The sequence below is a fragment of the Pongo pygmaeus genome, chromosome 10 (genome assembly GCF_028885625.2).
Source record: "Pongo pygmaeus isolate AG05252 chromosome 10, NHGRI_mPonPyg2-v2.0_pri, whole genome shotgun sequence".
In the NCBI taxonomy this organism is placed as follows: Eukaryota; Metazoa; Chordata; class Mammalia; order Primates; family Hominidae; genus Pongo; species Pongo pygmaeus.
Window position 1 is genome coordinate 128,397,684 of NC_072383.2, and position 20,234 is coordinate 128,417,917.

Below are 20,234 nucleotides of genomic sequence, written 5' to 3' on the forward strand. Positions count from 1 at the left end.
ACTGAACTATTTGTCAGAAATTAACAATAAAAAAGGCATAAATATTTTCTAATGGTTCAACTCCCTCAGCCTCTCATAGACAAGACTACAACTACTGCTTCTACTAATACATAAAAAGAGATGGCAAAAGAAATCACAAGAGAAAATAAAAGTTCACTGGTTGAGATTCTTTCCTCTAAATTTATTCTTTTCTTCTGATAAAGAATAAACACATCTATTCATCCACCCTCTCATCCATCCACTGGTCCATCCATCCATTTGCCCATCAATCTATCCATTCATCCATCCATCTACCCATCCGTCCACCCACATGTCCATCTATCCCAATTTTTGCTAACCACAAAACACAAAAGAAATATTTTATTGAGCTAGCACCTTATTTCCAAATTATATTACTGGTACAGACATGTTTCAATGTGTGTATCTATGAATTCATCCAGTTCACCAGTTTGGCACACTATCACTACATAAGCATATCACTACATACATATCTAAGACTGAACTCAAATATAGATTTTCTCTTTCCCCTCTCATTTGCTGTACAAGCAAATCTTCAAGAATAAAAAGGAAAGGCCAAAACAAGAGCTGCTGATAATCCAAATTCCTAAAAACCAATGTCGAGCAAAGTACAGAAAAGAATCCAGATCAAATCATCCCCACATTGGCTTCAAATGCTCCTTGGCAATAAGCCAAAGAAATCATAATAGTCAGCTGAGATTCCTGAGCTCCCTGCTAAAATAAATAATAAAAAATAAGGATATTTTCCAAACACTGAGCTATGATGTTTAAAAATGTACTCCAGAAATAATGCATGGCATACCGGAATTCATCCTTTCATTATTGTTGAAATTTTCAATAGTATCCTGAGCAAAAAGCAACATACAGGTAACCAAAATATGTGACCAGACTAGGAAATCCCCAGAGCCACAAATGAGATTTCAAGAAAATGCAATAAAATAAGAACTACTGAGTTTCCGAGCCTCCCTTTGCCCACCTGTGAATTGATTGTTTCTAATTTGGTGGCTATCAGAGACAGATTCAGGTTTTAATTTCTCCCTAGAGTGATCCACAATTCCCTGCAATTCTACTGCAGATAGTTCACTGTACCATCAGAAAATGCCTGCCCATGAATACAATCATATGCATGATATTTAAATATACACTGCAAACGTGGAATGCACCCGTGTGAAGAGAGACGTATAGGCTCTGGTTTCTAACACTTGCAAAATGGGCCGTTTCATGAGACGTGCAGAGTTTCAGTTCCTCCAATAACATGGACTCCAACATGACCTCCAACAAAGAGGTCCTGTTGAAGAGGAACATGGTTTGTGGGCCAATTCCATCTGCATGGTGCAGTCCTTGCAGGTGATATGGTGCTCTGCTGGGGTTTTAAGTAGGTCCGCTGTGAATCATAGCCCACCTTTCCCAAATGAAAGATTCCATTCATCTACCTGGAGGCCCTGAGAGAACAGATGACACACACCAAATGCAAACCACAGTGGAAATGGTTGTTAGCAATCTAGGAAAAAAAAAAAAAAAAGGGGCCACATTTGCAGCTGATCTGAATATATCGGAGGCCATTTGGGACTCACCTGTTTTCCGAGCCAGCCGCTTTCTTCTGACAAACGATGACAGCTGGTGCATACTTTCCAGTATAATCTGTGCGCTCCTTGACATCCCAAATGGAAGGGCTGCTGGCTCGCACGCCGATGATGTTCACGCCTTTCTTCACCTTTGCCCTGTTGGAGATAGCACGTGTGGGTCTGAGTCAGCTCTGGGGAATCCCTGGGTCATGCTGGTTCTGGGAACACGGGGAGCTTAATTGCTCACTGTTGCCTTGCAGGTGTAAGCTCATGTATACTAGGATTTAAACACAAATTTGCAGTCGCCTTCCAAGCCATCTGCCCTAATTTCTTTCAGTTTTTCCTACCTTTACTAAAGAGCTAGAGATGGTAGACTGACAGCCAGCAAACATTAGTTACAGAAAGAAATAGAATGTTGTTGCACTAGCTTGTATCTTTAAATAAAGCCAAGCCAAACACAAATACAAAACTACCTGAAAACCCTCAGCCTGACCAAACTCAATAGAAAAAGGCAATGAAAATGCAAAAGTAAAGACTGAAATAAGAACGCACATTCATTGAATGTCTCCCAGTGCCAGGCATTGATAGACATTATGTCTATATTTTCTGATCTTCCTAGCAAGGTTCTAAGCCCAAAATGAGGGGGCTGAGGTTCAGATAGGGGAAGGAACAATGATGGCCTCAAGTGATCCACCTGCCTCAGCCTCCTAAAGTGGGAGCTACTGCACCCAGTCCTGTTTGCTTTTTATAATCTTGTCTTCTTACTGTATGCTTTCCATTCCATATGTTCTTTCCAATTCAAGTTTCTAAAAGAAACATAGAATAATGAAACCCCATCTCGACTAAAAATACAAAAATTATTTGAGTGTGGTGGTGTGCCCCTGTAGTCCTAGCTACTTGGGAGGCTGAGGTGGGAGGATCACTTGAGCCTGGGAGGCGGAGGCTGCAGTGAGCTGAGATCAACCCACAGCACTCCAGCTTGGGTGACAAAGTGAGATCCTGCCTCAAAAGAAAAATAATAATAAATAAAATACAAAATAAAATGCAAACAGTTTGATTTTGATTTACAAGCTGGCCTAGAAGTTTGAAAAAGCTAATGTTTCCTGCTGTGTTTTCTCTTAGTCCTTCAGTGGAAAATAGGAAAAGTCTTGAAGCGAAAGTACCAAGGGGAACCTGGAGCACATTGATGGTACCTGGGCAGAAGAGGATGGTGGGGGCGGCCAACTTGGAGTTCCTCCAGACTTGTAATCATTGTGCCTATATAAACATGCAATAAGGCAATGGCGCCAGAGCCTACATCTCAAAATCCCTCTCTGTCATGCCAGAGGAGAAAGTGAGACCATCTTCTGCTGTTAATATGAGGGACAAAAGGCGAGGGGGAGACGACACTTATAGGACCAGGGCTTTGAGAAAAAGCAGGACACGTCGGTCCCCAACACCAAGAACACTATTTCCAATGGAAACAATTTTAAAATGTAGTGTGCAGAAAAGACCTGAGGCTGCAGGCTTGAGACTGCCCTCCTTAGGAAAGCCTGCTGGCAAGGGTGGCCGGGAACTTGGACTTGGGGAGAGTTCCCTCCCTTCTCATGGTCAGAGGGGCTCACGGTGCCTAGACTGGGCAAATGAGGTGGTTTATGCTGGACACTTTGTTGTCTTCTAGGAGCACAGAATTTTGGTACGTGCCAGGCAGAGGGTACCCCCATGAGCAGTCCCCAGTGAAAACCCTGAACTCCTGGGCTCAGGTGAGCTCCTCTGGCAGTGCTGTCCCAGCTATATGCTGGAGGAATTGGAGGAATTAAGCACATCCTGCGTGACCCCACGGGGAGAGGATTCCTGGGAGCGTGAGCCTGGTCTCCTCCCCTGTGCCTTTTCCCTCTGCGGACCGGGCTTTGCGTTCCTTGGCTAATACATCGGAGCAGTGATTCTCACCACATGCTGAGTCCTGTGAGTTCTCCTAGCGACTCACTGGACCTGGGGGTGGTCTTAGGAACCCCCAGCACACATACTGATTTGGCGAGTCCACAAAGAGAGAAAGAATTGCTTCTGAGGTGTGGCCCTACTGCAAAAGTTAGCATTTTTAGAAAATGATCATCATGTATAACATTATTTCTACGGGGGAAAATACATGTTTGATGTTTTAAATAATCATTATGCATGCAAACACTTTGAATGCAGTCGTTTAAAAATTGGGAATTGCATGCAGATGCCAAAAAGCCATCTGACCTTTCTAGATACTCAGGTGAGACACTCGGCGAATAGTTGTGATTCCTGCCTTGCAGAAACTCATTTAAATTGTAGGCAACCAAGACGTGGTAGCGAACAAAAGTACAATCTGCTGTGGACAGCTACTATTATATTAAGATGAATTCTAAAGGCTGTCCCAATTACTCTGCAGTGGAATTTTATTGAATCAACATTGCTTTAAATAAATAGGTCATCAACCTGGCTGTGACAACCTTTTCATTATACAGGAGATATCAGTACATAGGCCTTTTCTGATACATAATGGGCTTATATTTTTCTGAAATTTTATTCATAAGTAGGCTATTTGGAATTTAGATGATGCTTCTCCAATGAATCCTTTTCAAGTTCTTAAGAAAGGACACAGTGGCTTGTTTAACCCATGAAGTATTCAACACTTGTTGCTAATAATTCTACTGTAGCAAATGAAGCTATAGTCGGTAGCATTATTTCTGCAAAAATGTTTTTTCCTGGAATTTTATACAGGACACTGGGAATTGTCTTTTAGAGACACAGAACATTTTCACAATAGAACACATATTTCTAGGGCATGTTTTAGATTTCGGAATTGGAGAAGGCATACTCAAGAGGTATCCTTGTGTGTGAATATCAAGTAAAATGTACGTAATAAACTGGATAGTCATTCTTCAGAGAAGTAGACACGGTATTTACTGAACACAGTGTGTATTGGGTTAATAATTTTGAAGCACGAATCTCAGAGCTGTCAGTGGCACCATTTGGAACCATTAAAGTAGTTCCTAGAACACATGCCACTGGGCTCCACTGGGTCTGAACCAAATACTAATTTCTCCCTTTGTTTATGACAACTGAGTTACTTACATTCATTAATGGAAGTTTTATAACCTACTTGTGGTTCAATAAATACAGGTTACACTGACAGCCTCATTACACAGAGATAAACATAGCACTTGATTTCTGAAGATACTTTGCTGTAGATTTATGCTTAATAATATATCTACCATGGTGATGGGGGAAAGCCATAATTTTCCACATAGTATGCACACACACTGTGATTGGATATCAACAAAACCTGCCTGGGGTTAAGGGTATGTTGTGTTTTTAAAACATAATAGAACTGCAGGGACTGTGTATATTTTATATACATATATATATAAATAAATATATAAATATAATGTGTATGTATATGTAATGTAGAATATGTATGTATTATAAACACATACACACACATACAGAGTTTCAAGTACAGCATCCAGGGTTCAGAAATGTGGTGCGCAATTATTGCTTTTGCTCCCCATACCCAATCTCTTTCCTGGGTAGCAGCATCTTCATTTTGCTTATATGACCCACCCCCCTGCCATTCTATACCACCATGGCAGACTTGTAAGTCAAGAGTTTCTTCTTCCAACCCTGGACAAGAGGTGGACACATGACCTAAGCCAGTCCAGCTGAAAGATTCTCTCTGGAATATAATCTTGAACAAAGAGACACGGCAAATAAAAAAGGTTGGGGGAAATTCACCCAGCCTTGTGGTCCTGGTACAACTGTCTATTGCTTCCTTCTCTCTGGTTTGCAGGAATTAACACAGCTAACATTTCTGAATCTGGTTCTCAGCCTTTCCTTTAGGCATATAAATTTTCCCCATCCTCCCATCCAGTCCCTTCTTTAACGTAGCCTGACTTATTTATGATCATTTCCAATTATATAACAAGTGGAGGCTAAGATTCAGTGACTTCAAGAACAAGGAAATGTATTTCCTCCTCCTGTAAACATCCATTGCTGGTAACCCAGGTTGTTGGGTGTCTCTGTTCCACTCAATCATTCAGGGATCAAGGCTAAAGGCATCTCTACTGTTTTTAATCTAAAACTTCTACTATCTCTGTGCTCATGACCAACCTAGCCAAGAAAAAGAGGGAAGAGCAGTAGACCAGAGCCAGGGATTTCCCCTTAAGCAGGTGAGGTGGGCACTGCATGCCCAGATTCATTCACCTCCCATTGGAAGAAGCCTAGTCTCATGGCCATACCTGGCTGCAAGAGCAGCGAGTGCTGGGAAGTCAGTTTTTACCCGGACAGTCGTATCCCCACTGTGACCCTGTCACTATGGTGGAAAGAGAGATGGATTTGGATGGAGGATTTGCATCTCCCTCCTCCACAACCACCAGGGGACTCCAAATGATGGGATGTGTCAGCCTCCTAAAGACTATAAATTTGAGTTCATTCTCCAAATCACTGTGTACAGAGACTTAGGCTGATGACAACATTGCCCCAGAGAGAAACTCCCTACTTACGCAATCTTGTCAGTGGAAGTGTTCTTAATATGCAACCTGAATACAGGCATATTCATGTATGAAATTCACACTGGGGCTACTGAACTAATACAAATGCGTGCTATAAAGAACGCATAGAGACAGAAAGCAAAATTGATGATATAAAAGTGGGATAAAGGGGAATTTCAGTGTTTTGTTTGTTGGGAGATTTATTTAAGATTTGTGTGTGCATGTGTGTGTATGTTTGTGTGTGTGTATGTGTGTGTGGTGTTAGAAAAAAATGAAAGAGGCAGAGAGAGCAAAGAGAAAGGAAGAGGGTCGGGGAGAGAAGTTTTGCTATATAGAGTTCAAAGCCCAAGAAGAGAAATTTGGATTGTGTGTAAGTCTCAGGCTATTTGTTTATAATGAACATAGTCCTGTTAGAAACTATTATTGGCTAATCAGCTATCCGCAGGCTAATATTGGCTTTAATCAATAACTGACTGTAGAATTCCAGGGAATTGGAGGAAGGAAGATAGGAAGAGATCCAAACTTCTGGACTGCTTCTCTGACTTCTGAAATTAAAGATTTGTCTACATGTTTCTCCCCCAGAGATTCATGTGGCCACATAGTCTCTGAGTAGATCAAATCCTGGTAAAATCTGATATCTCCATTTTTGAGTCCCATATAGGCTTGATCTATGGAACAATACACAGTGTGCACCCACCAAAGGGGGCCACACTCTTACGCATGTAGATTTGGTGATAGCATTCCTCCCAGTTAATTGATGGAAACATGCCCTTTGGGGTCACAGCAAAGCTTTCTTGAATTGCTCCTTGTCTCCTTACTTATTTTCTCTCATTAATAGTGACAGAGCATAAAATAAGCTTCATTTTTTTATAGGTCATAGCTATATTAACATATTTTGCAATCACTCTTGGCTTCTAATTTCCAGTTGACCAGAAAAACAAATTTATGACAATGCCACTTTCCACTAAATCAACATGTTGATATAGCACATAACATTTTGCTTATATGATGAACCACTTCCAGCCCGATCTGGACATCTTGTCCCTGCTCTCGCCAGCAGTTACATGGATATGCCTGCTTACAATGCCACTGTCAGTATTTTAGGAATCATGTCCCACTTTTCACTTTGGGAGACACTAGGTCCCTCTTTCCATTACTGGAATATATTTGCTAAGTCTCCTTACTTTGTAACTATTCCACTATAGCCAGTTAAAGACCAACAGTGACGCAGAAGAAAGAGCTAAACCTAAAGTAACAATGTGAATGATATGGTTCCAACTTCTTTGTCATGCACCCCTATCAGTAAAAATATTTTCATATGCGGCCGGGCGCGGTAGCTCACGCCTGTAATCTCAGCCCTTTGGGAGGCCGAGGTGGGCAGATCACCTGAGGCTGGGAGTTCAAGACTAGCCTGACTAAGATGGAGAAACCCTGTCTCTACTAAAAATATAAAACTAGCTGGGTGTGGTAGTATATGCCTGTAATCCCACCCAGCTACTCAGGAGGCTGAGGCGGGAGAATTGCTTGAACCCAGGAGGTGGAGGTTGCAGTGAGCCGAGATTGTGCCACTGCACTCCAGCCTGGGTGACAGAGTGAAACTCTGTCTAAAAAAAAAAAAAAATTTCATATGCAACCTTTATATAGGTTTTCATGTTTATAAACTTTACAGTTGAACCATGGGTTGGACTACTGAAATAATGCGTGCTACAAAACATACATGAAAATGCACATTTTAAATCTTGAGACTAAAAATAATCAGTTGCCAAGTCCTGATTTTAGTTCATCCTCCAATGAATCATTTTACATTCCCCTTAGGATATGCTCACCCCACGATAAAGGAGACCACTTGAATCCCCTAGACCCTTTAATTCCCAAGAACGGGGTGCATGACACACAGCAGCAGAAGCCATGTTACAAGGAAGCTCAGCTCTAAGTGTTCATATCAATATTCACATGGGGCTTAAATACTCCTGCCAGCTCTAAGTGTTCATACCTTCACTTGTACAAGGGAATCTGTTTTCCCACTGCCCTTCTGGTGGGTAAAGTTAAATTTAGAAGTAAGACCTGTGACTTCAATGCAACCCATTTTTGCTGTCTTGCTAACCGTGAGGCGTTACAAGGGCTCTAAACGGACATAAGGAAGTAGAGAATAGTTCCAGGAGACCAAAGAGAAGAGGAATTGGTTCACAGAAGAAACGGGGAATCTCCACAGCCCCACAGGGAGAAGCCAAGAACAGGGAGGCATGGGGGTGTGGCCTCCACTGCACTGAGGGAAAATGATGAGAACAGTTTTCAGTAACTGGTGGATTAATAGAACATTAAAATCCCTAGAAGCAAAGCTCAGCCTGTCATTAATTAGAAAACACAAAATACTCTAACGTTGACAACTCAAACTGCAGAGTCCTGGCCTCATCTACAGGGCACGCAGGCCAGGCGCCGCCAAAGACAAATCTTGACTTTTATGTGAAATTCCAACATTTGAAGACACTGTCCAGGACAAAAAGACATCTAAAGATTTAAAGCAGAGCGATGTCATCTGTCACTTCTGAGATTTACATGAGCTGTAAATGAGGAAGTTAAATATCTTCAGAATGAATGAATGCCTGAATCAATGGACGCACACAAAGATATAAGGAAGAAAGCAAAAAAAAAAAAAAAAAAAAAACACCCGAACTTCCATCACTTCACACCTAAGCTATCCATAATTTAGTCATTCTTATAGTCATTCTTATATATAACTTTATATAAATAGGATCAGCCCGAGGGCTGCCATATGGCCATGCAACTTGTGACTGGCCAACCCCAGGAGGTTTTATTCATATAGAGTGTGATATGAATGCGGCCTCATACAGTGGAGCAGTACACAACCTGCACAGCTGGGCACAGTAGCTGTGATGACAGCAGTCCCACTCTATCCTTGGAGGATACAGTCCAAGACCCCCAGTGGATGTATGAAACCATGTATAGTACTAAACCCTATACATACTATGTTTTTTTCTACACATACCTATGATAAATTAATTTATAAATTAGACACAGGAGGAGATTAACAATAATTAATAATAAAATAGAACAATTATGAAAATATACTGCAATACAAGTTATGTCAATGTGGTCTCTCTCAAAATACCTTCTTGCACTGTATTCACCGTTTTTCTTAGGATAACAATGAGAGGTAATAAAATTTCTGCACAATAAGATGAAGGGAGGTGACTGGCACAGGCCCTGTGATGCAGCGTTCTGCTACTAGTGACCCCTGGCGATAGGTCAGAAGGAGCATTGGCTACTAGTGACCCCTGGCGATAGGTCAGAAGGAGCGTCCTCTGCTGCAAGTGATCCTGGAGCTGCGAGTCTTGATGTCAACGGCTGGATGTCAGGAGGAGACCATGTCGGTGATAAGGGGGCAGGTATCTCATGCAGGAGCGTTGCGAGTACAGGACAAAGGAATGATTCACGTCCAGAAAGGATGGGGCTGGCGGCACAAGATTTCATCACACTACTCAGAATGGCATGCAATTTAAAACTCGTGAAATGTTTATTTCTGGATTTTTTTTGAGACAGACTCTTACTCTGTCACCCAGGCTGGAGTGCAGTGGCACGACCTTGGCTCACTGCAACCTCTGCATCCCAGGCTCCAGTAATCCTCCCAGCTCAGCATCCCAAGTAGCTGGGACTACAGGTGTTAGCCACCACATTTGGCTAATTTTTTCTTTTTTTTTTTTTTTTTTTTTTGAGACAGAGTCTCACTCTGTCACCCAGGCTGGAGTGCAGTGGCACGATCTCAGCTCACTGCAAGCTCCACCTCCTGGGTTTACACCATTCTCCTGCTTCAGCCTCCCAAGTAGCTGGGACTACAGGAGCCCACCACTGGCCAATTTTTTTTATTTTTTGTTTTTCTTTTAGCAGAGATGGGATTTCACCACGTTGCCCAGACTGATCTCAAACTCCTGGGCTCAAGTGATCTGCCTGCCTCAGCCTCCCAAAGTGTTGGGATTACAGGCGTGAGCTACCGTGCCCCGTCTGGAATTTTCCATTTAATGTTTTCGGACCCCAGAAAGCAAAACCTTGGATTAAAGGATACTACTGTATATTAAACATGCTGCTTTGATCACAGATCATCCTGGTCTCCTTTCTCTACCAGCTCAAGAGACAAAGCAGCTCAAAGCCAGAAACGGGCCAGCCACCTGCCAACTCAGGGGAGTCCAGTGGGGAGAACGACCAAAGGCACAGGGCAAGTGACACGGCCCAGAGGGTGAGCCAAGCGTGGTGTCAAGTCTCCGGCCAGGTTGGCTGCTGGCTTTGGGGACCTCCTGACTCTCCTGGAGTACCTCTGAATCCACCTATTTCACTCCATTAAGCCTAGTCTGTGGGCTTTTTTTTTTTTTTAATTGCCAGCACAGACAGATGTTCAATGGCTTTTAAAAGCCATCTTAGAGCTACATGCTTTCTGCACATCGTCTTTAGTCTTTCCAAGCAGCTGGTTTCCCTCCTGACAGTCAGTGCATGAGAAGGGTCCCCGAGGCCAGGCGTTCCTACAGGTGCTAGCTAGTTCATGGGAGATGTGGGATGAGTAGAAACAGGGAGAAGGGGCTGCACACCAGCCAGGAGCTGTGCCAGCGCGATGGACAGGGACACCAGCTGTTAGAGGCTCTGAAGTCAATGCCCCTCCCCTACTAAAAATAAGTAAATAATAATCCGTGGCTATAAAGGACTGAAGTGAGTAATTCAAGGAGAGTAAACCAATCTGCCTCTGGGTGTGTTCGTTCGTTCACTGATTCATTCAACAAACATTTTTTTTTTTTTTTTTAATTGAGACAGAGTCCTGCTCTGTCACCCAGGCTGGAGTGCACTGGTGTAATTTCCACTCACTGCAACCTCCACCTCCCTGGTTCAAGCAATTCTCCTGCCTCAGTCTCCTGAGTAGCTGGGATTACAGGTGTGTGCCACTACCCCCAGCTAATTTTGTGTATTTTTAGTAGAGATGGGGTTTCACTATGCTGGCCAGGCTGGTCTCGAACTCCTGGCCTCAAGTGATCCACCTGCCACCTTGGCCTCCTAAAGTAATGAGATTACAGGTGTGAGCCACCATGCCAGCCTCATTCAACAAATACTTTAATTTTTTTGCAGAGATGGGGTCTCATTATGCTGCCCAGGCTGGGTCTCAAACTGGCTTCAAGCAACCCTCCTGCCTTGGCCTGCCAAAGTGCTGGGATTCCAGGCATGAGCTATCACTGTGGTCAGCTTCGTTCAACACTTTTTGAGTGCTCCCTCTTTTCAGATACTCTTCACACACTGGATACGGAGGTGAGAAGAAACATATGTTTTCTATTGCCATAGAACTAACATTCTAGTGGGGGAGACAGAACGCATGCATGCACACATTTATTACACTGATAAGTTCCATAAAGAAACAAAGCAAAGCAAGAGGTCAGAGGGCTCAGTGTAAGGAGCGGCTACTTAGAACCACTCACCTTACTTTATTACTCATGTTTCTGAAAAACGGTAAAGCCAGCAAGGAACACACGCAGGCAGGCAGAAGGGAAATACGTAGACATACACAGATGTCTTTTATGCCTGATTTGCCCTCTGCCTAATATGGGACTGGAGAAAGAACTCTCCTTGTTCCTACTGAACACAAACCACCACCCAAAAACAGTCAAGGATGTTATTTAAATATTTTACAAATTGTTATGTGGGAACGTTGTCTACGGATTCGTAGGAATCGTTATGACTCCATGCAGACCAGGTTTTCTCATTTGGAAAAACAGAACTTTGATATAGGCTGCACCCCTCAACACACCCTCCCAGAAATGGATGGCTAAATTGGGAGGGGATGGCGAGAGAGGTTAGAGGGACCTGCATTCGTTCATCACCATTTCCAGAAACACAGAACAAACTGTTTGCCTCATTGATACTAAACCGATAAATGACAACACATTCTGAACTGCCCACATGTCAATGATTGGAATGTGGCAGCCTCATTCTTCGCATGTCACTGAGTCTCCCATCATGGGGTCGTCAAATAAACCAGCAGACATGCAAAACCAGAGTCTCGTTCCTGTTGCACATAATGAACCCTAAGCCATGTCAAGTCCTTAACACGGTGTCTGGTAGAAAATCGATTTTAGCTATGATGATTATTATTACTATTATCTTCTTCGTTACATAGGAACCTGGATGCCCTGACTATCTGAATAAAAGGTTACTCTTTTTCCATCTCATCCACGCAATAACTAACCAAAGCCCTGACTCTTCTTAAACACAAACAAACAAAAACAAAGCAAAACAAAACAAAAAGAAACAAAACATGATCCTTACCTCCAATGGGAGATATCAGATGTGAGCTCAAAGTTCTAATCAGCCTCATAAGTTCCAAATGTAGCCAAGTCAATCATCTCAGCAGAGCCAGCAGGACAAATATTTGCAGACAAGCAGCTCAGGGGGCCTCCCCAGCACCTACTATTTCAGAACACTCAACTAACTTCCATGTTCCCAGGGCTCCACGATTCACAGGGGGCTGAGATGTGTCTAGTTTTCAGGGTTTAGGATAAGACCTAATTTTACTGTCTGTTAAGAACCATAACCCCCTAATTTCATCACATTACATAATTCAACTGTATTGCTATTTTCTCAGCCTTCATGGTTACCAGTGTTTTAGAGAAATTGCTTAAATATACTTCTCTAATTAAAGAAGGCATTCTAAATCAAAAGTGGAACTATGGTTAACAAACCTAAATTCTCAGGGACGTCTTTTGGGAGGTTAATTTTTTTATTAACAATTTTTCATTGAAAAATAGTATAGAAACATTATAAATATTCAAATGGCATGAATGGGGATACAAGAGAAGTTCCTCTTGCTACAGACATCTATCGTCAAACTTCTGAGTTTAGTGGGACATTTTCTCAGAGATTAACATACTTAGATACATGGATTTAAAATATATGTACACCAACGACAACACACTGTACACACAGTTATACTATATATGTATATGTAGGTATATATAATATATATAATATATATTATATACAATATATATTATATATATATTATATACTATATATTATATATAGTATATAATATACATTACATATAATATATTATATATACATATAACATATAATATATATTATATATACATATAACATATAATATATATTATATATACATATAACATAATATATATACATATAACGTATAATATATATTATATATACATATAACGTATAATATATATTATATATACATATAACGTATTATATATATTATATATACATATAACGTATTATATATATTATATATACATATAACGTATTATATGTTATATATACATATAACATATAATACATATTATATATACATATAATATATAATATATAATATATATACAATATATATACAATACATATACAATATATATAATATATATATACACACATGCATATACGTACATGCACACAGTCATGCACTGCACAACGTTTTAGTCATCAATTAACTGCATGTACAACGATGGTCCCATAAGATTATAATATTGTATTTTTACTGTACCTTTTCTATGTTTAGATTTGTTTAGACACACAGATATTTACCATTGTGTTACAGTTACCTATAGTTTTAGAACAGGCACATGCTATATAGGTTTACAGCCTAGAGCAATAGGCTATACCATACAGTCTAGCTGTGGAGTAGGGTATACCACCTATGTTTGTGTACTCCATGATGTTTGCAAAATGACAATATCACCTAATGACACATTTCTCAGAGTGTACTCCTGTCATTAAGCAATGCATGACAGTAGATTGATAGATAGATGGATAGATGGATAGATGGATAGGTGGATGGATGAATGGACAGATGGACAGATGGATGAATGGGTGGGTGGATGGATGGATGAGTTGGTGAGTGGGTGGGTGGGTGGGTGGATAGATGGATGAGTGGGTGGATGGATGGATGGATGAGTAGGTGGGTGAGTAAGTGGGTGGGTGGGTAGGTGGGTGGATGGATGGATGGATGGATGGATGGATGGATGGATGGATGGATGGATGAGTGGGTGGGTGGATGGGTGGGTGGATGAGTGGGTGGATGGATGGATATAAGGATGGATGGATAGATAGATGGATAGATAGATAGATAGATAGATAGATAGATAGATAGATAGATATTCCTCAACTTATGATGAGGTTACATTCTAATAAAACTTACTGTAAGTTGAAAATATCATAATTGAAAATGCATTCTACACTCTACCTAGTGAACATCAGAGCTTAGTCTGGCCTACTGTAAGCATGCCCAGGGTGCTTCTATTAGCTTAAAGTTTGGCAAAATCATCTACAGTGTTGAATGTCTCATATAATTTATTGAAAACTCTACTGAAAGTGAAAAACAGAATGGTGCCATGGGTAGTCCAAGTATGGTTTTCACTGGATGCTTATCACTTTAGCACTATTGTAAAATAATTATAAGTTGAACCACCGTAAGCTAAGGCCATCCATATAAATATATACATAAAAACATATCTTGGGAATGTATTGATATAAAGCATTTATAGATCCGCTGCATTCTTTTTTCTACACATACTAATCCATTGTGTGCTAGTATTTGAGCAAAATCTGCTTGACTGGTGCCCCCTTGATGGACACAGAGGTGGTTCTTAATCTTTGATACCATAGCAAGTGCTTCAGGAAACTGCCATGTCCACACAACTCTGCACACACATATATGTGTAGGATAAATTCTTAAAAAAGGAATTGCCAAGTCAAAAGAGATGCATGTGTTCAATTTGTATAGCACTTGTGAAACTGCCATTCAGAAAGATCCTACCCACGTTTATATCCACTGACAGTGTCTTAAAGTCCTTGTTTTCTTTTTGATCTTTACAATTCTGATGAACACAATTCTGATGAACACAGTATTTCATTAAGTCTGAGTGATATTGAACATTTTTTCACATACTTATCTTTGAATTTTTGTTTTTAAATTAAACATCTGTTCAAATCCTTTGTCCATTTCCCTGTTGCTTTCTTAGTCTTGTTTTTATTGTTTATTAGGAAATTGATTTGTAAGGAAAATCCCTTGGTCCATTTGGAATTTGTTTTAGCATGAAATAAAGATCCTGTATGGTTTTTAAAATCACAATATTTATTAAATGATTCATCCAGTACCCGTTGGCATAAATGCCATTGGTAAAATATACTAAGTTTATTTGTGTTTTTAGGCTTATTTTCTTGGACTATCCACTCGCTTTTATTAATCTGTCTGCCTTCTCATGCACCAGTCCCTAAATGCTTTAAACACAATAGCTTATGACATATTTTAATATCTGGTAGGGCTATTTTCTTCCTATTGCTTCATTTTCAGGAATATCCTAATACCACATATTTCAGTAAGAACCACTTCTGTTAGCACATTTTTAAAGATAACCTTTCAGTTTGCAGAAAGAAAAGAAATGAAGAGAAAAACAAGAGAAAGGAAAAAATAAAAACTCACAGAAGACTATCAAAAGGTGCTACCAGACTTTGGGACAACATTTCTCCTAAAGATTAAAAGTAACACTCATCAGTCAGTTATGTGAGTGACGACCCACATTGGTAGTTCTCTGAGACTATGATAACTGGCAAATGTGTTTTCACAGACTTCGGGGTGACTGAGTCAGAACACCACACCAGCAACCTCAGGATAGCTTCCTTTACAACAGCCGCATCCCTAAGCGACTTGTGGTTTGCGTTCACAGTATCCACTTTGGGCAACAGCCTTGGCTCAATGCATCCAATGAGGCTGGCCTCTGACAATGATCAGTTTTCTCCTTTCTGGTCACTGTGATTGGGTCCAAACATATTGATGAATCTTGGGAATTTTCCAGGAGTGGCAAGAAAATTATTACCCCCCTCCTTCCCAGCTTCCTCATTCCTGACTTGACTTGGGAGAGTGTGAGATTTGATCTACTGCACCATGAAGAGGCTGAGCATGAAGTCAGCCTATGGGAAGGGAAAAAAATCAAGTCCTACTGGCATTGGGGCCCTGGATTCAACCATTCCTGAAGCAAGATCTATGCCTGTCTTTTGTTACAGGAGACATCCAGTTCTCTGCTAGCCCACTTTTTAAATGTTTTAATCGTTTCAAGTTAGAATTTTTTCTTTTATTTTTCATTTATTTTTACTTTTTCTTTTATTATATTTTTAGTATTTATATTTCATTGTGGTAAGAACTGTTAACATGAAATCTATGCCTTCAACACATTTTTAGGTGCACAGTAGAGTACTGCTGACTATAGGCACAGTGCTGTGCTGTGGATCTCTAGAGCTTATGCATCTTGCATAACTGAGACTTCTATGAGTTTAACCATTTTCCGACACCATCAGCTGAAAGCATCCGTTTAGGTGTAGAGAGTTAAGTGTGGTTTCTTGCTGTCTTTACAACTTCTGAGCCTTCTTACACAAGTTCCCATCTTACAGTGAAGTGGGAACAAAACTAAATGTTCATTCAATAGGGTAGTTCCACTCTAGCGAGAACACTTGGTTTAACTCTTCAGGTAAAACCGTCTCTCGGAGCTGCCTCTCTTCTCTCCAGCAAGAGGACCAGGAATATGAGGAGGAACGTGGTCTACATGCAAATCACAGCAGAAGGAGGGACATGTCCAGGTGCCTCTTGGACGTCTGCACTGTCTGTTCTCAGGTTGTCTGAGCTAGCGTGGGGTTCGATCATCACAGGTGCAATGGGGCACTCTGTTAGCATCTTCTGCAGAAGCCAGTGGCTGGGATCCCCTGGGGTTTCATTTGTGTTATGGGATCCTCAAAGTCTGGTTAAGACTTCCACTGGCCTGACTGCCCCCTGTCCCAATGCCCAGTTACTCTGCCCTGCAATCATAACCAACAATGTGCTTATTTTATTTAACAAATGTTTATACAACCCTTGTCATGTACCAAAAAAGCTTCAAACATCCACTTGTTTTTTCTCATATGAATAAAATAACAACTTTGATTCATTCCTGAAACCCTGTTGCTAAATGAAATGCTGTTGAAAATATATGTCTGCATGTGTATATTATTCATGTTAATAGGAAAGATTATGATGGTTTCCATTTCAAATAGGCAGCTCCCTAGACATTAGAAACCTAAGCTATACCTGCATTCTCCTTTAGAGCACGTATATTAACATTGTCAAGCCCCAGTAATTCACAGCAAGTGAGGAGAGGATCCATTGCAAGGTTAGGATTTAAATTAAGAAGAAAGCTCCAAGGCAGGTGGATCACGAGGTCAGGAGTTCGAGACCAGCCTGACCAACATGGCGAAACTCCATCTCTACTAAAAATAAAAAAAATTAGCCAGGCGTGGTAGCGTATGCCTGTAATCCCAGCTACTCAGGAGGCTGAGGCAGGAGAATTGCTTGAACCCGGGAGGTGGAGGTTGCAGTGAGCCGAGATCATGTCACTGTACTCCAGCCTGGGCAACAGAGTGATACTCCGTCTCAAAAAAAAAGAAAAGAAAAAAGCTGTAGACAAGCGTAGCTAGCATTGCAAGGAGAATTTTGGAGATTCTGAAAGACATCTTTGCAAGCAGCTTAGAACCATCTATTTCCATACAGTTTATTAATAAGCTAATTAGGATGTATACAGGTTATGTTAGTTTTCTAGCCTTGCCATAACAAATTCCCACAAACTGGGTGGCATAAAACAAAAGAAATTGATTTTCTCACAGTTCAGGAGGCTAGAAATTAGAAATCACTATCTCTCAAGGCCTTGCTTCCTCTGGGGCTCTAGGGAAGAATCCTCTCATTGCTGCCTCCGCTTCTGGTGGCAACCAGCACTCCTTGGCATTCCTCGCCCGGGGCAGCATCACTCTCGTCTCTGCCTCCATGATTACACAGCTGTCTTCCAGCATGTCTGTGTCTTCACGGGGCCTTCCTTTTTAAATTTTTTCTAGAGGTGGGGTCTCACTCTGTTGCCCAGCCTGGAGTGAATTGGTTCAATCATAGGTCACTGCAGCCTCAAACTCCTGGGCTCAAGCGATCCTCCTGCCTCGGCCTCCCAAGGTGCTGGGATTACAGGAGTGAGCCATGGTGCCTGGCCACGTGGCTTTCTCAAAGGAACACTGGACTTTGGGTTTAGGGCCCACCCTAACTAAGTGTGACCTCATCTGAACCTAATTAAACCTGCAGAGAAGGTCACATTCACAGGTACAAGGGATGAGGGCATTTTCGGGAGCACAGATGAACCCACAACACTGGTCATTTCAGTGGGTTCTCTGCAAACTTCACTGGGCAGCCTTTCATGGATGCCATTTCCACCCAAACACGGTGCACAATTAAAATGTTGTTCTACAGGATGTTCTCCAACTAGAAAGTGTGAGATGAGTAAATTGCTTAAACCTGTAATGTTGAACTAGCACTTCTCATAGTGTGCTTTTGGAGTGAAAAATCAATACCCTACTAAAAGAGTCTTGTCTGAAAACTGGTACAACTTTGCAAGAGTTGTTATGAAAAGAAGTTTTACCCCATGTTACAGATTAAGTTCTCTGCAGCACAGAGAGTTTGAGTAGCTTGCTCCAGGTCACACAGCTAGCGGGCGGCCGACTCCAGGAGCTCTGCTCTTACACACTATGCTGTGCTGTTAGTTTTGGTCACTGGAGGGTCTCTCCTGGCAAACGTGACAATTTGTGCCCTATTTCCCGTCTCTTCATAGGGCGCACGGATCTGAGTACATGGATATCGCCAGGCTACAGAGTAGAGTCAGCCTATGCTGATAGGAATTTAGATCCAGCTTCAATAAACCCTGCGTATTTAGTTGTTGCTTAATCACCCTATGGGGCAATTTCCTTCCAGAACTCAGATTACTTAGAGTGGAGGCCTGGCCTTGGGGTTCCTGCCTATATCCCTCTCCCAGATTAGGGTCTCTGCCCCATCAGGGGCAGGGGAGACACCTCCTTCACTCGGTGCTGGAGGCAGTCCGCAGCACTCTCCTCCCTTCTCTCTTTCCACAGTCCCTCAGGCCTGAATTTATGTCTGCAGAGCTGGGGTTTGATCTTTACCCATCCTGTTCTCCTCCTCCCTGCCCTTAGAGTATAATAAAATCTATTAATGTAATCTGCTAGGTCTCCCTTATGGTCTATTAAAAAGGGAAAGAATAGGAAGATTTTTCAAGAGATCCTCCTCTCAGTCACGCCATAAAATCTGGCTTTCAAGTCAACTTTCCTGCTGAGGATGAAAATCCCATATTGGATATTAGGACCTAGGTAATGGCCTGTTCTTTTTCTCTTCAACTTCCTGCTGTAGAACCAGCTATCCAACATCACAGAAGAGCCTGCTGACACCTGCAGAGCTCCCACCTGAATTTGACACATGCCTCTTTGGCTCACACTTCACATGTGACCTCACCTAACATCAAGGGGGGTGAGGAAGTCAATCCTACCACCCCTTCCCCACCCAGGTGAATGGATGTGTTGGACTGGCCAAGAAGAAAGTGGTTTACTCAGAAATGCAGAAGAGAAAGCACATTTAAGTATTTCAACAAACGACCTCCTTTCTCATTTTACAAACAAGAAAACAGATTATTTAAAAAGCTTCCAAAAACTGGATATCTCCTTAGCTCACCTGAGTAGACTGCCGGACATGTGAAAGAAAGGAGCACCTCTGAAATTTCACATCACTCACTGGGTGAGGTGATTGGTGAGAATTGTATCACCATTTCCTCCAGACAAACAGTGCAATTCACTTCCTGATATAGTTTGCCTGTGTCCCCACCCAAATCTCATCTTGAATTGTAGCTCCTATAATTTCCACGTGTTGTGGGAGGGACCTGGTGGGAGATAAGTGAATCATGAGGTGATTTCCCCCCTACTGTTCTCGTGGTAGTGAATAAGTCTCATGGGATCTGACAGTTTTGTAAGAGGAAACCCCTTTGGCTTGGTTCTCATTCTTTCTTGCCTGATACCATGTAAGACGTGACTTTACTCCTCCTTTGCCTTCTGCCATGATTGTGAGGCCTCCCCAGCCATGTGGAACTGTGAGTCCATTAAACCTCTTCTTCTTTATAAATTACCCAGTCTCAGGTATGTCTTTATCAGCAGCGTGAGAATGGACTAATCCACTTCCCCACTCCCTTTGACTTTGGGCATGGTCATGTGTTTGGCCAATGAACTGTGAGCTGAAGGCCTGTTTGTC

At 41.6% G+C, this 20,234-nt stretch overlaps 1 protein-coding gene across 1 annotated transcript in view; it reads right to left on the bottom strand.

Moving 5' to 3' along the window:
- The window catches only part of TMEM132D (transmembrane protein 132D), an 824,298-nt gene that overhangs the window by 450,021 nt on the left and 354,043 nt on the right, over positions 1-20,234 (bottom strand). Inside the window, exon 3 of the mRNA XM_054444603.2 lies at positions 1,593-1,739. Coding sequence (XP_054300578.1) covers positions 1,593-1,739 — 147 coding nt within the window. The remainder of the gene's footprint in view (positions 1-1,592; positions 1,740-20,234) is intronic.